Genomic DNA, 19,049 nt, shown 5'->3' with positions numbered 1-19,049 from the left:
GGCGATTTCAACGTTGGGCGGGTAAAGAAGGTGCCTTTGGCACAACAGCCGGAAAATTCAGCCTCCATAATGAAACATCGCCAAATGGGCTGAGACTGATCGACTTCGCCGGGGCCCGAAATATGGTCGTCTGTAGTACTAGATTCCAGCATAAGAAAATACATCAAGCTACTTGGCTGTCCCCCGATCGAATCACACACAACAAGATCGATAATGTTGTGATTGATGGACAACATGACTCCAGCGTTTTTGATGTGCGTACGCTCCGTGGTTCAACATCGACTCGGACCACTATCTTGTAGCAGTTAAGATATGCACCCCCTCTATGCGGCAAAACGCGCACGTCCACTAACACAAGGAAGGTTCGGATTTTCTACTCGACTTGCACTTATGCTCTCCTCATCAGCAGGAGATGGCGAACCCGATCCCCCAATCGATGACGATGGAACAGATGTTCCATTACACAACCATGAAGAAATTCGAGTAGCAATTACCCGCTTGAAGAACAACAAAGCGGCGGAGGCCGATGGATTCAAATACGGTGGTGAAGAGTTGATAGGGTTCATGCATGAGCTTCTTTGCAAAAAAGTGTACACTGCCCAATCCACAAATATATGACCAAGCCTGGAGGCAAATTGTTATTTTAATGGGAAGTTATATATGTTCTTCATACTTCTTCTCATCCGGCATTGAGAATGTTTGACATAAAAAATCACTGACTAACTCTAACTCAGCAGTTGTTTTGAGGTTGTGCTCATGTTTTCAGTGAAAGGCCGTTCATATAGATTTAAACAAATATACATTGAGTTCCCTTCTAAATTCTATATTTGCATATAAATCAAGATTACATAAAATATTCTACAACGGTAAGTATACGTATTGTCTTTTAAGCTTATACAATATAAATTTATTTTATATATTTTCTAAATATAAATTTGGATATCCCCTCTAAGTCCGAAAAAGCGGTAATGTACGCAGCTATGATCCAACGATACTCATAGTCGATTTACAAATCGTACTTTGTATGGCTTTGGTGTTAGCGTAATGCCCGGTTGTAGCACCACCGATGGCAAAGCTTCTTCACACAACTCAATGCGGAAACGGTGAACGATCTTGGTGAGGAACGAGAACAGGCAAGCACGAGCTAAAGCATCGCCCAGACAACGACGACGACCCTGACCAAATGGCATAAAGTACTCATCGCGGAAGACTTTACCCTCAGCATCGAGAAAACGTTCCGGTCGAAAGACTTCCGGATCGCCCCAGTGCGACTTGTCCATATGTACCACACGCAGCCCAATTAGTATCGTTGTGTCTTTGGGAACATTATAACCGCCAAGCGTGGTATTGCGCACTGCACGACGTGGACCGGTCACTGGTGTTATGTGGAAATAGCGTTGTACTTCCATAATGAAAGCGTTCGTATATGGGAAATATTCGCGATTACATAGATTAACGGGAATTTTGTGTTTGTCCAAATTATCGGTGATTTCATCATAAACACGCTTTTGTACGTCACGATTGAGGGCAAGCAACATTAATGCCAAATCGGTGGTATTGCTGGTTGTTTGTGAGCCGGCAATGAAGAAGTCCAAAATAGTCATTGTCAATTGGGTCTCACTGAAGGTGCTATTCTCCGCTTCGTCGCTATGTTCATTCATCTCCTTAATGTACGCATATATGAGATCACTTTCTTCATTATCTTTTGTGATGCTAACGCGATGCTCATTAATCGCTTCCAGAAAGAATGCGTGCATCTCTTTATTCATTTGACAGATCAGGTTATAACCGGTCCAATTGGGCGCTATGAAACGCAACCATGGAATTTGCGACAACACACCACCACAGATGTCAAAAACCTTTGAGCGCCGATTCAACAATTCCAGCAGTTTCTGCAAACGCTTATCATCACGTCCGATCGTCTTACCCGCCGTCAAGGTCCACAGCACATTGAGTACACTCGGTGCCAGAAACGATCCCGGCCAGGTAGGTGCTCCCTGCAGCTCATCGATAAATGTGAGCAAACCATCTGCTTCCTTCTCAATGTACTGTTCCATCTCAGTACGTCCGTAGCCGACATGTCGCATCTGACGCATGGCGAAATTACGATGCTCCTGCCAAAGTTGGCCATCGGTGCAAGTGATGCCTTTGCGGGTGCCCATTGTACGCAGGCGCAGAAAGAAATTATCGGGTCGTGCATCGAACACTTCGCTCGTGTGTACCTCGTGCACTAATGGATACGAGAGCGCAACCACGACGTATTCGCTACCCAACTTGAGTCCTAAAATGTCGCTGTTGTACTTCTTGGACCATTTCTCAAACACCAGATGTTGGCCACCACTGGCGCGTGCCTCTTTCCGCATTTGTATGGTGTTGCCCATCCATGGCACGAAGTCGGGTCCTGAAATTGAAAATAAATAGCATCAGGTTAGTACATTCAAGTGAGGGAGCAATAAGACTTATGGTAGGTAAATCGAAAACTAGTCTGTACATTATATAGCCGAGGAGATTGAAACAGAGCGACTAATATTCGGTGAGTAGCGACTTTGTAAACCTGCTATGGAAACAAAGCCATTCAATATAATTTTATATAATTTTAACAACTCTCGGAGTTCCGTATCTTATGCGCGAGCAGAGAGCAGCGAATCGAAAACGATTACTGATGCAGTTACAAAGACGTGTAAACGATAATGAACCTTTATAGCGTTCTGTTAAAAAACTCATTCCAAATATAAATCTTTAGCAAAGCAAATCAAAAAACGTATGCGAAGATAACGCCCTATTAGGTAACCAAACAAATCAATGTTTTACGATAAACCTAACGTCCGAAACTATCGATTAGAAATTTTATATGGTCGCGTATCATATCGGCAATGGTTATGACCTACCTTCCAGATAGGGCCGATAATTACGCATATTTTATTGTTTCGTTGATTTATGTATAGAGCACTCTCGATTTCAGTTCATAGTAACAAATGCGAGTTCCTACCGTATTGGACTACAATGATTAACTTAAGAAGGTGCGTCACCGAGTTAGAACACATTTTAAAATGAAAAGTTGAAATCAAATTGAATCAGATGAAATAAATAACAAAAATGGAAATTTTACAATTGAAGCATTTCTTGGGAAAATTAAATCAATTATTTCATCTTATGAGGAATGGGAATGTCAGGGGATTGATTTTTTACAACATAGCCACTTTATTTTCTTTAAAAATAAAAACTATTCTGAAGCCTCTTAATATAGAACCTATTTTAGTTAATGAGACGATCCATCAAAGATAATTTTTGTACTTTCGGGTTATGGATGGGAACTTCTTCGAAGTATAAGCATCGCCATAACCTTCCTTAATGCTTTCAATTTATGGCGAATTTTCTCGAACTAACCTGACTGGAGCTAGATCTGTCAGGAATTAAGATAAGGTATAAGAGATAGATTAAGTTTTGAAAGAAAATGCAAATACGAACTTCTAAATATGGGCCATAGGCCTATTAGGAAACGTTAGCTTTCATATCGAAAATATTAACAGGAGTGCTTTACCAAGAAATGATACCAGGAGTAAATAAAGTAATGTTCCTATAAAAAGCTGCAGTGACTTAAAGCCACATAGATCATGTAACATTGCGCAAGCTTTCATCAAGACCTAGACTCCATTGTACTGAAGTTACTAGCTACCATATCCGATGATGAGATAGAATGCGATATATAAAGTCCTCAGTACGAATGGAACATTTAAATATTATAACTCTCGTGGTTCAGAGAACTCAGTCAAAACCGTTTAGGGATTAGAAACTATTATGATAACAGCTCAACCTCAGTAGATGTTCCTTTCTTAGGAACAGTTCTTAAATCAATCGAAGAAATTTCTCTCCAGATAATATATATTTGTAGACTCAACTCAGCCTTAACAACTGACCTGAAAGCTCAATCTTTCAACTTTCAACTGTATCGTTTGACAAAAACTGAACTTAAGAACGGCCTTATAACTCTTTATAAACAAATTAGATATGGAACGCTATATTTCTGAATAGGGATCCTACATCACAATCGAACGGAAATCTATTGACGCGAGTGCATAAATAAAAGTATGTAAATATATATGTAAACATATATACACGCTAAATCGACACCTGGCTGCCGCAGCAAAACGTCACCACAAATGGTTGTACGTCCTCAGACGGGCCTCTAGTTGATGATGATTGACAGCCCTTGGTGTGGTTTGGCATGGCTTGTTGTAGCAAGCGTGCATCGCATCGAAATTAATTATGGCTAATTGATTTCTAACGCATAGCAGTTTACAATACAACAACAACAACAAAAGCGATAAATATAGGTAATCCGAACGCAAAGAATCGATTATTTACTTTTGTTGTAATTGAGGGCTTTGAATTAATAAAGCAGATACTCTCAAAATGCTTACTTCTTTGTGTCTTAAGCACACATATGTACATATAAACACGAAATGAAAAGAGTAGGTATGCATAATATAAACAAAAGAGGAAGTGGCTAATTATAAATGCCGTGGCTTAATATGTGTCACGCGGCCATTAAGGAACTTTGAATGGGTTTTTTAAGCGCATTTTCTTAAAGGATAACCGAAAAAAATATGCGTTGCACGCGTAAGCAAATTTTATTAGATTTTTTTGTTCATTTCGAACGTCAAGAACAGTGGGATGTAATACAGTTAAACGCTTTTTACAAGCATGCTTATGTATGAGTGAATATGCAGTTGATTGGCATGAAAACTTGTTTAAGAATTTTGGTGATTTTGTAATATTGTGTGTTACCTAATAAATTATATGTAATTCTCATGTGACTACCGCAAATAATAAAATAAATAAAAATTATAATCTGATTACATTTGAATACTTCGTTCCGAATATTTGAATAAACGTTCCGCTGTATAACGTGAGAATCTGAAAATTTAACAAAATTAGTAACCGAGTGCGTTGGTCCTTGTATGTAATCACGCCTTGTATGTAATCACGCCTACTGGAACAATTATTAAGATGTGCGATCAATTTTGGATTTGCAAAATATCAACAGAAAAAAATTCCGTTCAATTCGCCTTGTTGTCGAACGTGCAAACTAGAGAGTTTCAGGTATAACTTTAATGGCGTTTATTTCGAAACTATCCTTTTCAGATCGGTGGACGATGACAATCGAAGCCTAATGCTCGCTTCGAATTAAGATCTTAACTATAGCTAAACAGCAATACTATCTAATATATCGAATTCAAGAGGATTGGATGTTTCAATCCGTTATATGGAAAGGCAAGGCCTTCATTATTTTAATTTGCCCAATAATGTTGTTTCATAACAACAACAGATGCAAGAACCACTCAGAAGAAACATGAAGACAACGCTGAGGCTTTATATAAGTAAATATTTGAGAACGGAAATCTAGTTTGCCTTGAATAACGTATCCACTTCACAGTGACCTGATGACGTTCATTATGAAATCTCAATACGAGCACGTGTCTTTAACAAATAATTAAATGAAAATTCACACTTTATTGTTGCCATTGTTTCCCGTTAACCCGCTTAAAAAAAAATCATATTATTGAAGATAATATACAGAATATTGAATTAAAACAAAATTGAAGTAATAAAGGGGCATAAAAATACGATACTTTTATGTTCAGCAGATGGCTGCCATGGCATAGCTGAGACAGATAAACAGTACTAAAATTCGGGACCTGTGTTTGAACCATACTATTGGTTGCTAATAGCCGTTATTTCTCTATATTAGAAAGTTTCGAATAAAATTCGATGGAGGTATACGATAGTGATATTATTAATGTTGTGAAGATATTCTAAGCGCATGTCACATATTTTCTGGAAAACCTTTTTGAACCACATACATAATTATATCCTCAAATGACTTATTACAATTCAGATATGTACAGGGTGGGATCCACAGAACAATAAAGAGAGAGTACAGAACCTAACCGAAGATGTGGACAATAAAAATATATTTTTGAGAACAACAAATCACGTTCCTAAAAACTGACGACGGACTTTCACACGAAATGAAAATGTCGCTTAATTCTTTACCAGTTGTTTAGACGAGCTTCGCCTCTTATTGGTGGTGTGAGACTTGAACCTGAGCAATGACAGATTTAAATTTTTTCTACGAGTGTGTACTGGACTCTGAAATTTTTTATTTTGTCTTCAGAAAACTCAGTATACAACATATGTATGTAGTTTCCTGACTTGAGATCCAGCTGTTCACAGTCTCAAAATGTCTATCTGAAATGGAGTCAAAGTAATTCTAACTAAGCGACTAAATTGATGAAAGTGCTTGATTACTTGTCACTTTAAATACCGACTGACTTCTGAAAAAGTGAGCTAAGTTCTTAAGGAAAACCTTATAAACCTATACTAGATTTGTTTGATTTGACAACTAGTGTAGATTTCAGGAAGTGGCGTTCAATGAATGAGAAATGCAGCGCACACTCACACACTCTCACTACGTCTATTAGAGTTATTAGACGTCAAAAGATTCACATAAAACTTCCGCATATATTTGTAAGCATCAAATTAAATTTGAGATCAATAGAACATTTAGTCAGAGCTCTTTTCATTACTACTTACCTGGTGGAAAATTCCGTGGACGTTTCAGTGACTGGAATAGTGAGTAGACTACATAGCCCACTAGAGTGGCGACCAAGAAGAGTAAAACACTCATCTCCAGAGGTAAAAGGTGTTTCTTTCTCTAATATTGATCCACGTTCAGCTTACACGCACGTTTCGTATATCGCGACGCGATCAACAAGTTTAATTTATTACCACAAATCAATTAACTAATTTATACTATCAAGTTCTTTCAACTTGTTGTTGTTGTTGCTGCACTAGTACCATGTGTAAGTCCTTTAAGACCTCGACTCTAAAGCGACTAAATTGTTGAATAACGTCTTCTCGCGCCGATAACTCAGCGAAAACTGATCGTCAGCTGCTGGCTCTTGGGCCTATCAAGCGCTGGCGTTTAACGAACAATTCAATAATTACATTTTTTTTTTCGTTTTTTCTCTCTTTTGTTGTTATTACTGTGCATTTGTGTTTGCATTGTATTCAATTTTATATGTGTTTCATTTACTTATTTATTTGTTTATCTTTTGTTAGCGCGATCAACTACCGGCGATTTTTTGTATGCCGACAGCATGTGTTGGACGCGGCACGCTCTCCCGAATACGTTTTGATTAGTCGCTGGCTTATTGTTGTTGTAGTATTTTTTGGAGGGTACGCGTATTGTATTTGAAATATATTGTGCGCGTAAAGAATATTAGAAGCATGCATAAGTAGATTGAGACTGGCTACTGCTTTCGAATAAGCCGGCGTTAGATGGATAAGCGTAGACATGGGCGCACACAAAGGGGGGTGTGTGGGGTGCAAGTGGGAGCAAAAGAGATTTTATTGAAAGAGAGATAGTATAAAATGTGTCAATTTCAATTAGAACAATTCACATGGGGGTCATACTATTGATAATACATACATAGGTGTCTAATGGAGAGGGATGTGTCAGAAAATCATATTCAGGTATATTTTATAGTGAATAAGGAATGGATTAGGAATAATTTAGTTAGTTCTCTAGTTAGGATGTGCCGAAAAGTTAGATCATTTTATCAAATATCAATATTCTCCAATAGGTAGACTAAAAGTCTTGGATTATTAGCCAGTTAGTACATTTATGGAGAACTAAATCTTGGATTCCGGAAACTTGGGGATTTTGGGAGACCCCTTGAAATAATGTTGATGTTATATCGGGTCATCCAAGGAGAGGTACTTTTTTCAATAAGCTTTTGTGACGTGTCAGGCTGCCATGCTATTGTTGTTCAGGACTGTTTGACATTTCATCATGGAAAGACTAACGCCTGAACAACGTTTATAAATTTTTCAACTTTATTAAGAAAATTCTAAAGAATGTATTTATCGCGCTTCGCTCAACTTATGGTCAACATATTCGCTCTACTGAGCGTTCAATTCGCAAAACCCTCATCCATCTGGAGACCCAGCCTTCATTATTGGATAATATTTAATAATAGCCCACGTCCAGTACGCAGTGAAGAAAATATAGCAGCTGTAGCTGAGAGTGTACACGGAGACCATGGAGAGTCGATTTGGCGGACAATTCCGCTTCGATTTAGGTCTTGGAGCATTCGCCAGTTACCAGTCAAAATGCTTGAACGAGTAGTAATTAATAAATTTAAATAAAATTAAAAAAAATAAATGACAAATCATGTTTTTTCGAGTGATAATAACCATCCCCATTAAATTTTAATTTTAAATTTTTTAAACCTCGAAATGGATCACCCTTTATATGCGGTCTTTCTTTAGATATAGTCAACTATTGCATTGTTCGAGCTTTAGTCTGATAATTTGAAAAAAAAACGAAAAAGTCAAAAAGATGGAGTCGGAAGCTGAAAAAGAAAATAAAGGAATGAAATTTCCAAACTCGGTGTGCAAGGTCCGAATTATCCCGTTATTGTACATATTTCCCATATATAACTCCGACCAGGTTCCCTTGAAAACTTAACTATTTCTATCTTTATGAACTGTTCCCATGTTATAAGGTTTATTCTGAAACGAGTGGAAGACTATCTTGTTATTTCAAAACGATTATTAACATCTATTATATTATTGTATTTCGTTTAAAATGGTTGGATTTGTTTTATGATTGGTCTATTTTTAAGTGAAGTACATATTGAAGTTAGATCCTTCCTTATCCAACATCATTCTGCTTATTATAAAAGACTAAACTCCTACTTGGCCGTAATAAACCCTAACTTACTCAGCATATGTTCTGTCATACACTTTAGGCTACTAACCGCCTCTTTGACCAAGTGAATCCCACTCAATTAAAACTGTTTTCTTTATGGTCCGACCCCATCGAGTTAGCTAGCTTCCTGGATCAAGATGATAACTGATTAATTTTTACTCCGAATAGGATCTTAGATAAATGTTAAAATATCAATAATAACAACAGCAACAACCATTTTATCCGTTTATACACAAAAGCATTGTGTATTGATGAATATGTATTTGTAGATCTCCTCAAAAACATAGGCGGATGTATGAACAATTTTAATGTGACGTACTTATTACTAGCGTAATATATGAAAACACATACGATTAACACAAATAGTACAATTAAAGTAACTTAAGTCATATGAAAGAAATTACACGGCATATCAATGCACCCGAGTGTACTTATATGTATGTTTGTAAAAAGCTGAAGAGTGTGTGAATTCACAGGAAAACCGTATTCTTCGCTATAATATACTCAATATCTGTGGTCCATGGATTTTTGAATGCCTTCCATTCGCTCTGCAGTTGTATGAAAGTGTTATCCTTGCAACGAAAGCGATAGACCTGCGTAGTCACCTTCTCCGGCACCTGTATGACCATTTTATGTGACTCCGCCAAAGCAGGAACATCATCATGATGGAAATAATCGTAAAAGCTGGTGCCGAGCATCTCTTGTGGCAAGAAACCGATGACCAATGTGGCTCTACGTGAGATAAATAAAATATAGTAACTATAAAACAAACAATAAATGAATAGCCTACCTTTGATCTATGAATAGGAATTTACCATCTACGGAATGTCTTGAAATGAATAGCACATGTCTTATATTCGGATGGTTATCCAGCGACGGCGGCACATTGGATTCCAAAACATTTGGCGGTATTCTGCCAATTGCTACCAAACTGGAATGATTCGTGAGATTATCTTCACTCTCGCTATCTTGTTCCTCATTTTTAATGGGGGTCCATGATTTCAAATAACCGGTACATTGTATAACGCGATATTTGTGATCACCACTCAGCTTGGATTTTCGCTTGGTGGAACTGCGTGAACTGGATGATGTGTCAGATTCCTCTTTAATTTGGTTATTATTAGATTTGAGTTTCATGCGACAGAAGAATGAGCGACGTGCGCCCGGACAGAGGCGACATAAGCTTTGTGGAATATCAGTTTTGACGGGTAACATGGCTATAATGAGGAAACAAGGTATCATATTTAGAGTATATACATTTTTTTTGTTTTTGTAAACGCACTCTTTGCATCAATTAGACGATCACGCGGACTGGGATCCAATGAAGACAGCTGCTCTTTGACTTTAGCAACATCCTTTGGATGCAATATGTCAAACCAACTTTGACCGAGCAAATCCATTTGCGAGCAATTTAGCACTTGAGAAACCGATTCCGAAACATATAAAATACGTCCACGATCACAATCCACCACGAAAAGAAAACCCTCTGATGCCTGCAGTATTAGCATTTTGAGCTCTTGATCCGAGAGAAAAGATGGCTTGTAATCCCCACCGCTGTAGGGATGCACGCTGCCGCGTATGCTGCGCAGGTGTTGCACTGTGAAACAAAAAAATCATAATCAAATATTTTCTACAAATGATCAACTCGTTTGTAAGCAACCTGTATATTTAAGTACGGTGAGTTTATCTAATTTGCGTGGCACCACATAGCACATCGGTATCATGGATGACAACTCATTTATGTAGGTGTTCATTTTGTCCCGGCGGCGCTTCTCGATTTCGCTGTGATTTTGCCTGTAAATAAATGGAACAATTAACTCTAGTTAAAACAAGCAATTACTTGTAGTTTTATTTATCATAAATAAATATTTGTTTTATTCTCACTTGCGATTCTCATCTGATGTTCGCGCCGACTTGGCGTCATCGAAAGTCTCATCGTCCACCTCGTCCATTGCGGCGCTGTAAACACTAATTTTGGCTGTGAAAATACTGCCTGTGGGCTTATTTATTGTCTAATCTCTAGCTGGCTATTAGTTTATAATAAATAGTTTTTATCCGGCTTCTTTACTTATAACAACACAAAACCACTACCATATGGCCTCACAATGCCACACACTGCGCCCACTTGTGGCGCCTCCGTGCCTTTTTGTAATCGATGTAATTTTCCACGCTTATATTCTACTATTTCACGCCAGCAATTCAAGCTTTCATATAAATCTCATAAATATATTACTAACTATGCAGTTTTCTTATACTTTTTCACTAAAAATTTTATTATTTTATTTCCTTTGCTTCAGAATTATAGAATTCGCCATAAAAAAACAACTCCTCAACACAGTTTCAATCATTACAAGTAATGGAAAATGCATTTGACAAATGGAAACAGCTTTGAACTTTTGCACAAGCTCAAGCGGGTGGTTGACATGTAGCGGAGGGTGGTTTCTAACGCGAGTATCTATGCATTTGCATTGTGAATAACTTGCAAGCCTTTCACCCCACTGGTTTGTTTACAACCTTGACAACCCATAAACTAATAAACATTGAAAGCTTTACACTCGCTGGAATCAACGTTTAGCATGCACTAAAGGGTTTCGTACACAACTAGCCAAGGGATTGTGGAAGAGCTTTTAGAAACGAATACTAGTTAATAAGTCAGTGGAGATTCCAGTTGGTTTATTAACGAATGAGAAATACAAAATTGCATATGAATCCAATAAAATCATTAAAAATATTAAAATAAAAATAATTCATTTAAATTAAACTAAAATAACTTAATTTGAAATAAATAAATAAATTTTAAAGAAAAAACTAATTTTCTGTGCACAATTCAAAAATGTACTATTTTTGCTGCAACGGTACATTCGAAACGGTATGCCTAACATGTTCGTGCTTGCATTTTAATCAGTAAAATATTTTTAATTAAAATATATTTTAATCAAATAAATTAACACGTAGAAGAAGAAAATGTAAATTTAAGTAATTTAACTGCAATCCAATATAATTAAACCAAAGTTTTTAAAAATAATTTGAGATAAAATTTATTAAGTAATAAGAATTGAAAGTTGATTAAAACTATTATAGAACTTTGTGAAAAAAGTTAAGATAAAAAATTATTGTAGAATGTAAAAAATCGGTTATATTTAAATTAACCTAAACAAAATTGATCACATAACACAAAATTGTTTTAAAAACATTGTTGACAGCTGGTTTAAATTTTTCGAAAAACATAGTTGCATTTAAATCAATTAATGGGTGTTTTCGAGACAATAATAATTTAATTAAAATAAATTCATGGTATCATATTCTACAAAAATCATAGAAAATAAAAAAACTCGTTATTATGTTGGTAAAACGATGCCAATTAATACATTCACATGTATATGATATTTAATTTTATTTTTAATATATTTTGTGTTTTTATAAATTAAAATACAATTTTATAAATGTCATGATGCTGCGCTTTTAATTTTTTTTTAAACGAGTAAATTGCACTTTTAGCTCAATTCATATACTTTGAGCAAACGAACTTTTGTCACTAAACACTAGAGGGACAACATATTTTTTAAATAACATACAAATGATGTGTACTATTTTGCTTAAATATGATACATGCGATCCAAACAAATGCTTATGACCTGCATATAACGATCCCATAGACAACGCGTTTCTTGGTCGCTGCAAATAATATAAGTGATTAACATTAGATTATTTATAATAGAACAAATACTTTTAAACAGTTTATAACTCACCGTGAAATTTCCAAATCCAGCACGCTTTGTGTTATGGCCGACAAAAATTTATTTACTTGTTCTCTACTCCAGCCATTTTGACGCCATGGCTCTATCAACTTCTCGCACAAGTCCAAAAACAAGTCACGCAACTCTCGATTTCGATGCAAATTACAAGCGATGGTAATAAATGCACGCCAGTAGGAGCTACAAATAAATATTTGTGTTAAAAAATTATTTTTAAACAAAATCCATAAATGCAAATAGATACCGAAAATTCGTGTCCAGCTCAAAGTAGGCACGCTCCAACAGCACTGGCTTCAAACGCAGACAGACAAGACTACAAATAAAGAAAAATACACTATTTAGCAAACATTACTATTCGCTTATTATTTGGTACACACTGTTTAATTTCCTTCTCCTTGTCGAGCAAACAACGCAGCTCACGCAAATCAAGCAGAAACTCCTTGTCCATTTCAGTGTCGTAATATTCAGGACCTGAATGCTGATACGTATAGGTCCAGTAAATCATAATAGCTTGTGAGCAAGCAAACAAGTCGGAGAAGGTTAAGTATTGCAACTTCTTTTTGGAAGTTTCAAAACGTAGGCAAGCAAGAAAAACAATTGAAGCATATTTTCTGAAAAATTTACAATATTAGTTTTTAGTTATTTTGTTTGTGACTAAATACAAACAAAATCATTTAAATAGCATTTACTCACTTCGCCAACTCATCTGACACAGAAAATAGTTGCTTAATATTGTTGGTGATGTTGCCTGGTAATTCTTCCACAGCTTTAAAAATGCGTTTAACATTATCGAATTGACGTCTACGTTTAAAAATATTACATTTCATTAATATTTATACATAAAAGTTCGCCAGAAATGTGCAACAAACCTGCATGACTTCAATTTGACGCATGTCTTTTCCGACACTTCATCCAAATCTTTTCTATAGCGACTAGACAATTTTTTGCCGAGAATTTCACGCGCAACTGCGTCATCAATGGAGTAATACCTTAAAACAAAAATATTTAATAAATTATAAATCAAATATATATAAATAGCTTTACTTCTCAATAATCAAATCACGCGTTTGTGGCTCCAGCTGAAAACATGACTGCTCCAACAATTTAGTTGGTGCATGCAGTAGACGCTCTATTAGCGAGTAAGTGCGATAGTGATCCAACACATCAGAGGCGATAAGATCAATTGGTGCGCCAAACATGCTGCCAAAACCCTTCTGTTTCAAGTAGCAGACGGCCTCGCTAGCTAAAATGGGAAACACAAAGAAATTTAATAAGTTATAAAAATTCACTGTTTTCATATGCTTACACGAAAAGCCTTCTATCCATAATTGATATATTTCTGGATCCACCAGTGTGAAATTGGATATAAACACGTCCACGTCCGCCAGCATAATTTAAGACAAATTTAAATGCCTAAAAATACAATTATTGAAATACTGAAGACTGTTCTTATCAATTGAAAAACTTTTGGCACTTACATTTGTTGACAGCTGTTTGTCATATTTTGTTTTGCTCAGTATTTTCTTTGTTCGCGCACCAGGGTTGCTTAAGTGAGTGGTAGTTAGTTTTGAGGTATTTTGTTAATTGAGGGATTATAGTGGTAATTATTCGTTTAAAATAGTGGGTTGGGTTGTATCAAAATACCCACTATTTTAGAATGGATAATTCTAAAGGAAAATATGAATAAATTTTTAGAAATAATATAATAAAATAAAAATATTTGGAAATGGGAGCATTTTAACAAAATACGGTTGCATTATTTGACAAATATTTAGTTGCTGCAATAATAAAGGAATTCCGACTAAGATGATATTTTTCATACATTTGGACATTCATAAACCCCGGTTTTTAATTAATTAAGGGGATCTGTTTTTGAGATCGTAAGTGGCGAAAACGATCGATTTATTATTTAGTATTTTCGAGTTTTAAGGACGATAAAGTTAGAAAATAGTATACCTTTTAATGAATTTGGGGCATATTACGATTATAGGGAATAGTGAACTCCGCCAAGCTCTCTGTGATCATATGTTTTGTAGAAAAAAAATATTAAGAAAACCAGTAGGTCATTCTGGCAATACATAGATGACGTACTAGGTTTGACCGGCAAATTTTTTTTAACTAAATGACAATAATTAATACATTCTTCACATTACTTTCTTCCAGTGAATATCTTTCTTCGAGTTAAATCACAAACTATTGCAGATGAGAAGCTTAAAACCAGACGGGCCTTTGCGCAAATGTATTCTGGATATGATATTAATGCTTCTTATGCAGATATAATTCTGACATACCAAAAATATACGTGGTGTGTTAGAAAAATAACGAGAATTTTCTTTTTTTTTTTTTTGGAAAAGAAAGTTTTTTTATTTGTCTACATTAACGATGTCGCCTTTAAAATAGTCCCTATTCGATATTATGCACTTATGCAAATGCTTCTTCCAATCGTGGGCACATTTCTCAAACCCGATTTTTGGGATAGCATTGGGCTCTATTGATTTTTCTTTATTTTTGGAAATAGAAAAATGACACACGGAGGCTTGTCTGGCGAATATAAAGGAATATGAAGCACCGTTACAGTATGTTTTTTGACAAAGAATTCACGAACACGCAACAAAGTGTGAGCTTTTAACAAACGAAAAACGCCAAGCTCATAAAAATACGTCTGACCTTAGCTACAACTGAAAATTGTATCGTACTTCAGGGGCATGTATGTACATATGAATATCAATATTTTTAATAATTGAACTCTCAAAAGCAGTGAAATTGTAAGTTTTATAAGTCCTGTAACACACTACGTATGCTGCATCCAAAGAGTCGCTTGATATTAAAAACTTCTTTCAATGTCGACGCAAGACTCAAGACTACCACATCCAATTAATACGACTACAACTGTTTTACAACAACAACTACAAATATTTCTGTAGAACTCATTTTGTTTATTACCACTACCTACAGAGTTTAAGGACACCGTAATAAGTTTTGGACCCCATTATGCCAGTCTTTAACCTATTGTCGGCTGTTTTCCCTCCTCATATATTCGATATTTAACCCATTCGTAAAACCGATTTTTAACCCATTCGACAAATCAGTAAAATCAATCGAAATAAAGTCGAAGCTTTTAGAATAACGGTTTATTATTAATTCATACCACTTTCCAACACTATACATCTCGATAAACGGAAAACGGTTTGCGCGCGCAGGAAGCTTTTACTACACAAACATAATAAATTGACAACAACAAATGTAAACAAAGTGAAAAGTTATGAATGAAATTTGCAATGCTACACGAATCGCACGAAGTCAACGAAATCGACGATGTGTGCAACGATGAGGTGGTGTCTTTTTGTTGTTGCCGCTATTTACATGCACGACTATTTTTATTTGCTTATTTTGCCGGCTATAAAGCGCGCCAAAGCATGCCACGCATCGCTGCATGGGAAGTGTGCGTGTAATGGTGGTCTTTGATGAGCTGTGAGGGTGGACCCCCCCTACGGTTGCAAATGCCGACGCACAGCAACAATGTAATGCAACAACGCAATCCACATACGCACCGTACGCCGTGAGTTGGGTGCCGATGAGCGGGTTGATATGACATTTGTATGTGTGTGAGCTTTGTATGTGACTGTCAAGCTGGCTGGCTGTCTCTGTGTGTGTATGTGTGCTTTGGCTTTGGCTGGCCAAATGGCTGTTGGACGCGCTTTGCTCGGTGTCGCCGCATTCAGTTGCGTTTTGTCGTTCATCGTTGGCGGTTGTGCGTTGTTTATTGGAAGTTCTCTCGGTGTTACTTTAAGTGTCGCGTTGACTTGTACGTGCCTGCGCTGTGGCAGTGTTAACGGTTAAAAGTGTAATAAATACAAGTCAAAAAAGGAAAACAAAAAAATACAAATTTGTTGTTGCCAATAAAAGTGAAAAGTATGAAGTACAAATATAATATGTATATTTGTAATAAATAAATTTAATGCAAAAATGCAGTGAAGCGCCTACAACACACACACACACGCACATACAAATATATATATTATAAAGTGCATAAATAAATTGGAATTTAAATACAGCGTGTTTCTTGGCGTTTGACTTTGCTGAAGTATATTTACTGTTGTTGCTGTTGTTGTTTGTATTACAAAAACAAAAAAAAATTAAAGTAAAACAAGTTGTTGCAATTTTGTTGTGCGTTCATAAATGTTTTTGCTTTTGTTGTTGTCATTTGCTTTTTTTTGCATTTTTTGCCTTCTTGTGTGTGCCTTGCAAATTTTCTTGCATTTTTCAAGCGCGTTCAACAGGTGCTTTGGCAGCCAGCAAGACAAGGCCATCACATTTTTTATTTGTTGTTTTTTGTATTTGTTTTTGCTTTTGCGCACTTTGTTTATTTTAGTTCTATTAAATTTTGTTTCTTTTTGTTTTTCTATAATTTTGTGGTACCGCCATTTCGGCCTGTTTGCTTTTCTGTTCTTGTTTGCACAATTTCTGACTGCATTTGCTTTTGTTGACAAGTTGCGGAGCGGAAAAAAACATTTTGTTTGAAATTGTGCAAAGTTATTTGTATCGCAAGTGCAGATGTATGCATGCAGGTCTATAGATGTTTATAAATGTCTCGCGAAATTATTCTTGTTTGCCAGTTCGCTGAAACAATTTTTGTTTTTTTTTCTGCGATATCACAAGCAAATGCAGCGATTAGACAGCGATAAAATGTGAGAAAAAAATATTGCTGTTGAAAAATACATATTTTTATATACAAAATGTGTACATAAAAATTTTACAAAATTTATAAAAAATATTTGTTTTTGTGCTTAATTTGTTTTGCTCTCAAAATCAGTACAATTTTAATTTTTTTAAATTTAAAAATTTTATTTGGCTTGTTTATTTTGCATTTTATTTTCTTTCACATATTTTTTTGTTTTTAATTTATATTCACTCTCACATGCATTTTTTTTTGTTATTTTAATTTTTGCAAAATCTTAAAATTTTTGAATTGTCACTCCCGTTTGCACATTTACATATTTTAGCGACTGAAATAGCAGAGAACCATTATTTTGCATAATTTTTTAATATAATGATGCACTTCAATTCCGAAATGGCAAATTAGCAATAACAATAACAATTAAGTATAAAAACAATAATTTAAGGAATTAAGTACATACACGTTTCTGCATTATCTATCAAGTGACGTAAGACAAATGAACTTTTTTAAATTAAAATTAAATGAGGCGGGTTTTTAACTGAATGAATACTATTAGTAACTCAGGTGTTCTTCCAATTCTTTCTAGTGATATTGAGGTGGACTATACAAATCAACACAAAATTTTATTATTCAACATAGTTGCCATCGAGGACCCATTATAGCAGTCTTCCAAATTTTCGATTTGTATCGGTAATTTGATCTTCATTGTCACCACATTTATTTCCAAAATCTATTAAAGTTTGAGTAAAGTAAAAAGTCGCTGGGCAAATCTGGAGAATACAATCGCATCCAATTCGAAGCAAATTTTAGATGTTTTCATTTATTTGTGGCACTGTGCATTGGTTTGTTGTATAAGTACTCGCGTCGTCTTTAAGGAGTTAGGTGGGTTTCATAGATTGAAAACTATGGCATTTTTAAAGCTTTTTTTTAAACATATACAATAATATATTTCATTTAAATAATTCAACATATCAAAAATAGGTATTTAAATAGTATTTTGTGAAATTATTATTTACAAATTCCGAAGACTCAGCCGTTGGCACTTTATCTCCCGTGACGTGTCCATAAAATGGACTTGCGGTGGGCATCATAACTCATGATAGTTTCATCTAAAAACAATATAAATAAAATATTTCGATATTATATGGATACATCTAGTAAATTAACAAAGGAATAAAGAAAATATCAAAACATGTATTTTTGACAGATTTTTAACAAAAAAAAATCGCTCCTTTTTGTAAAATTTTTCCTATATATTGGCTCAAAAATAATAGGTGCAATAAAAATAAAAACCTTCGTTCATTAACTAGATAGTGTTATTCCAAAGATGTGTGCAAAATTGTAACTAAATTGGTTCAAAACTTTTCGAGAAATCGTGTCCACCAACTTAAAAAATTTAGTTTTGAGATAAACGCGTTTAAAGTTTTATATTCTAACTGACGTGGTCTAATGGGCGGACCTTCCAAAGGGTCCATCTCTTAGAATTTTATTTAAACAAATTCTACTGGTGATTAAGACAACAAAAATTCACCCAAATTTTGAAATTTTGAAATCCATTTAACCCTTTAAATGGAGTTTTCATTTTTGGAAGATATGTATTCCATTATTTTTAAAGGTTCTCATTTCAACATTATTATACCTGTTGTTTGCCCGATTCGGCACTCTCAAGTCCATGTCATGTTCCTTCTTCTATCTGTTTCACCATGCTACTGTTGTGTTAGAACATATTACAACTACTTATGCTTCTGATTTATTCGAATATGGATTTCTATTTGTCAAAAAGATTAAAAGAAATATTAAATTTCTTAAAGGATTACATGGGGTTCGTTCGTGAAAA

The 19,049-nt window shown here is 35.3% G+C and overlaps 4 protein-coding genes across 6 annotated transcripts in view; 1 reads left to right on the top strand and 3 right to left on the bottom strand.

Annotated features, from left to right (window-relative positions):
* Positions 1–802: 802 nt before the first annotated feature.
* LOC105217348 (probable cytochrome P450 305a1) lies at positions 803–6,956 on the bottom strand. Its single transcript, XM_011192300.3, has 2 exons — positions 6,598–6,956; positions 803–2,401 (listed from the first exon to the last, which is right to left on the bottom strand). Exons 1-2 carry the CDS (start codon positions 6,689–6,691, stop codon positions 996–998), a joined length of 1,500 nt encoding a protein of 499 aa, XP_011190602.2. The 5' UTR covers positions 6,692–6,956; the 3' UTR covers positions 803–995.
* Positions 6,957–9,000: 2,044 nt separating this feature from the next.
* Positions 9,001–10,836, bottom strand: LOC105217339 (protein cycle). Its single transcript, NM_001304751.1, is given in 5 exon segments — positions 9,001–9,511; positions 9,570–9,996; positions 10,062–10,376; positions 10,440–10,573; positions 10,664–10,836. Coding segments are annotated over 5 exon segments (1,206 nt in total). The 5' UTR covers positions 10,732–10,836; the 3' UTR covers positions 9,001–9,249.
* A 1,378-nt stretch (positions 10,837–12,214) lies between these two features.
* Positions 12,215–14,041, bottom strand: LOC105217324 (acidic fibroblast growth factor intracellular-binding protein). Its single transcript, XM_011192267.3, has 8 exons — positions 13,841–14,041; positions 13,579–13,777; positions 13,404–13,523; positions 13,228–13,335; positions 12,912–13,145; positions 12,779–12,847; positions 12,529–12,714; positions 12,215–12,454 (listed from the first exon to the last, which is right to left on the bottom strand). The coding sequence occupies exons 1-8, from the start codon at positions 13,923–13,925 to the stop codon at positions 12,376–12,378; spliced, it is 1,080 nt and encodes a 359-aa protein (XP_011190569.1). The 5' UTR covers positions 13,926–14,041; the 3' UTR covers positions 12,215–12,375.
* A 2,217-nt stretch (positions 14,042–16,258) lies between these two features.
* The window catches only part of LOC105217308 (guanylate cyclase 32E), a 114,486-nt gene continuing 111,695 nt past the window's right edge, over positions 16,259–19,049 (top strand). For all 3 annotated transcript variants that reach the window (XM_054228832.1, XM_011192247.3, XM_054228831.1), the window contains exon 1: positions 16,259–16,446. The gene's annotated coding sequence lies outside the window, so the exon portion shown is untranslated. The remainder of the gene's footprint in view (positions 16,447–19,049) is intronic.

This window comes from Zeugodacus cucurbitae, chromosome 4, assembly GCF_028554725.1.
Source record: "Zeugodacus cucurbitae isolate PBARC_wt_2022May chromosome 4, idZeuCucr1.2, whole genome shotgun sequence".
In the NCBI taxonomy this organism is placed as follows: domain Eukaryota; kingdom Metazoa; phylum Arthropoda; class Insecta; order Diptera; family Tephritidae; genus Zeugodacus; species Zeugodacus cucurbitae.
The sequence above is the reverse complement of the archived record's forward strand: the minus strand, read 5'-3'. Positions and strand labels throughout refer to the sequence as shown.

Excerpts from the sequence above, each read along its gene's own strand:
- LOC105217348 (XM_011192300.3), bottom strand. The coding sequence starts at position 6,691 with ATGAGTGTTTTACTCTTCTTGGTCGCCACTCTAGTGGGCTATGTAGTC. Across the intron at positions 2,402-6,597 it reads TCCACGGAATTTTCCACCAG|GACCCGACTTCGTGCCATGG; the intron begins GTAAGTAGTAAT and ends TTTCAATTTCAG.
- LOC105217324 (XM_011192267.3), bottom strand. The coding sequence starts at position 13,925 with ATGCTGGCGGACGTGGACGTGTTTATATCCAATTTCACACTGGTGGAT. Across the intron at positions 13,524-13,578 it reads CGTGATTTGATTATTGAGAA|GTATTACTCCATTGATGACG; the intron begins GTAAAGCTATTT and ends TTTTGTTTTAAG. Across the intron at positions 13,336-13,403 it reads GTCAAATTGAAGTCATGCAG|ACGTCAATTCGATAATGTTA; the intron begins GTTTGTTGCACA and ends TTTTAAACGTAG.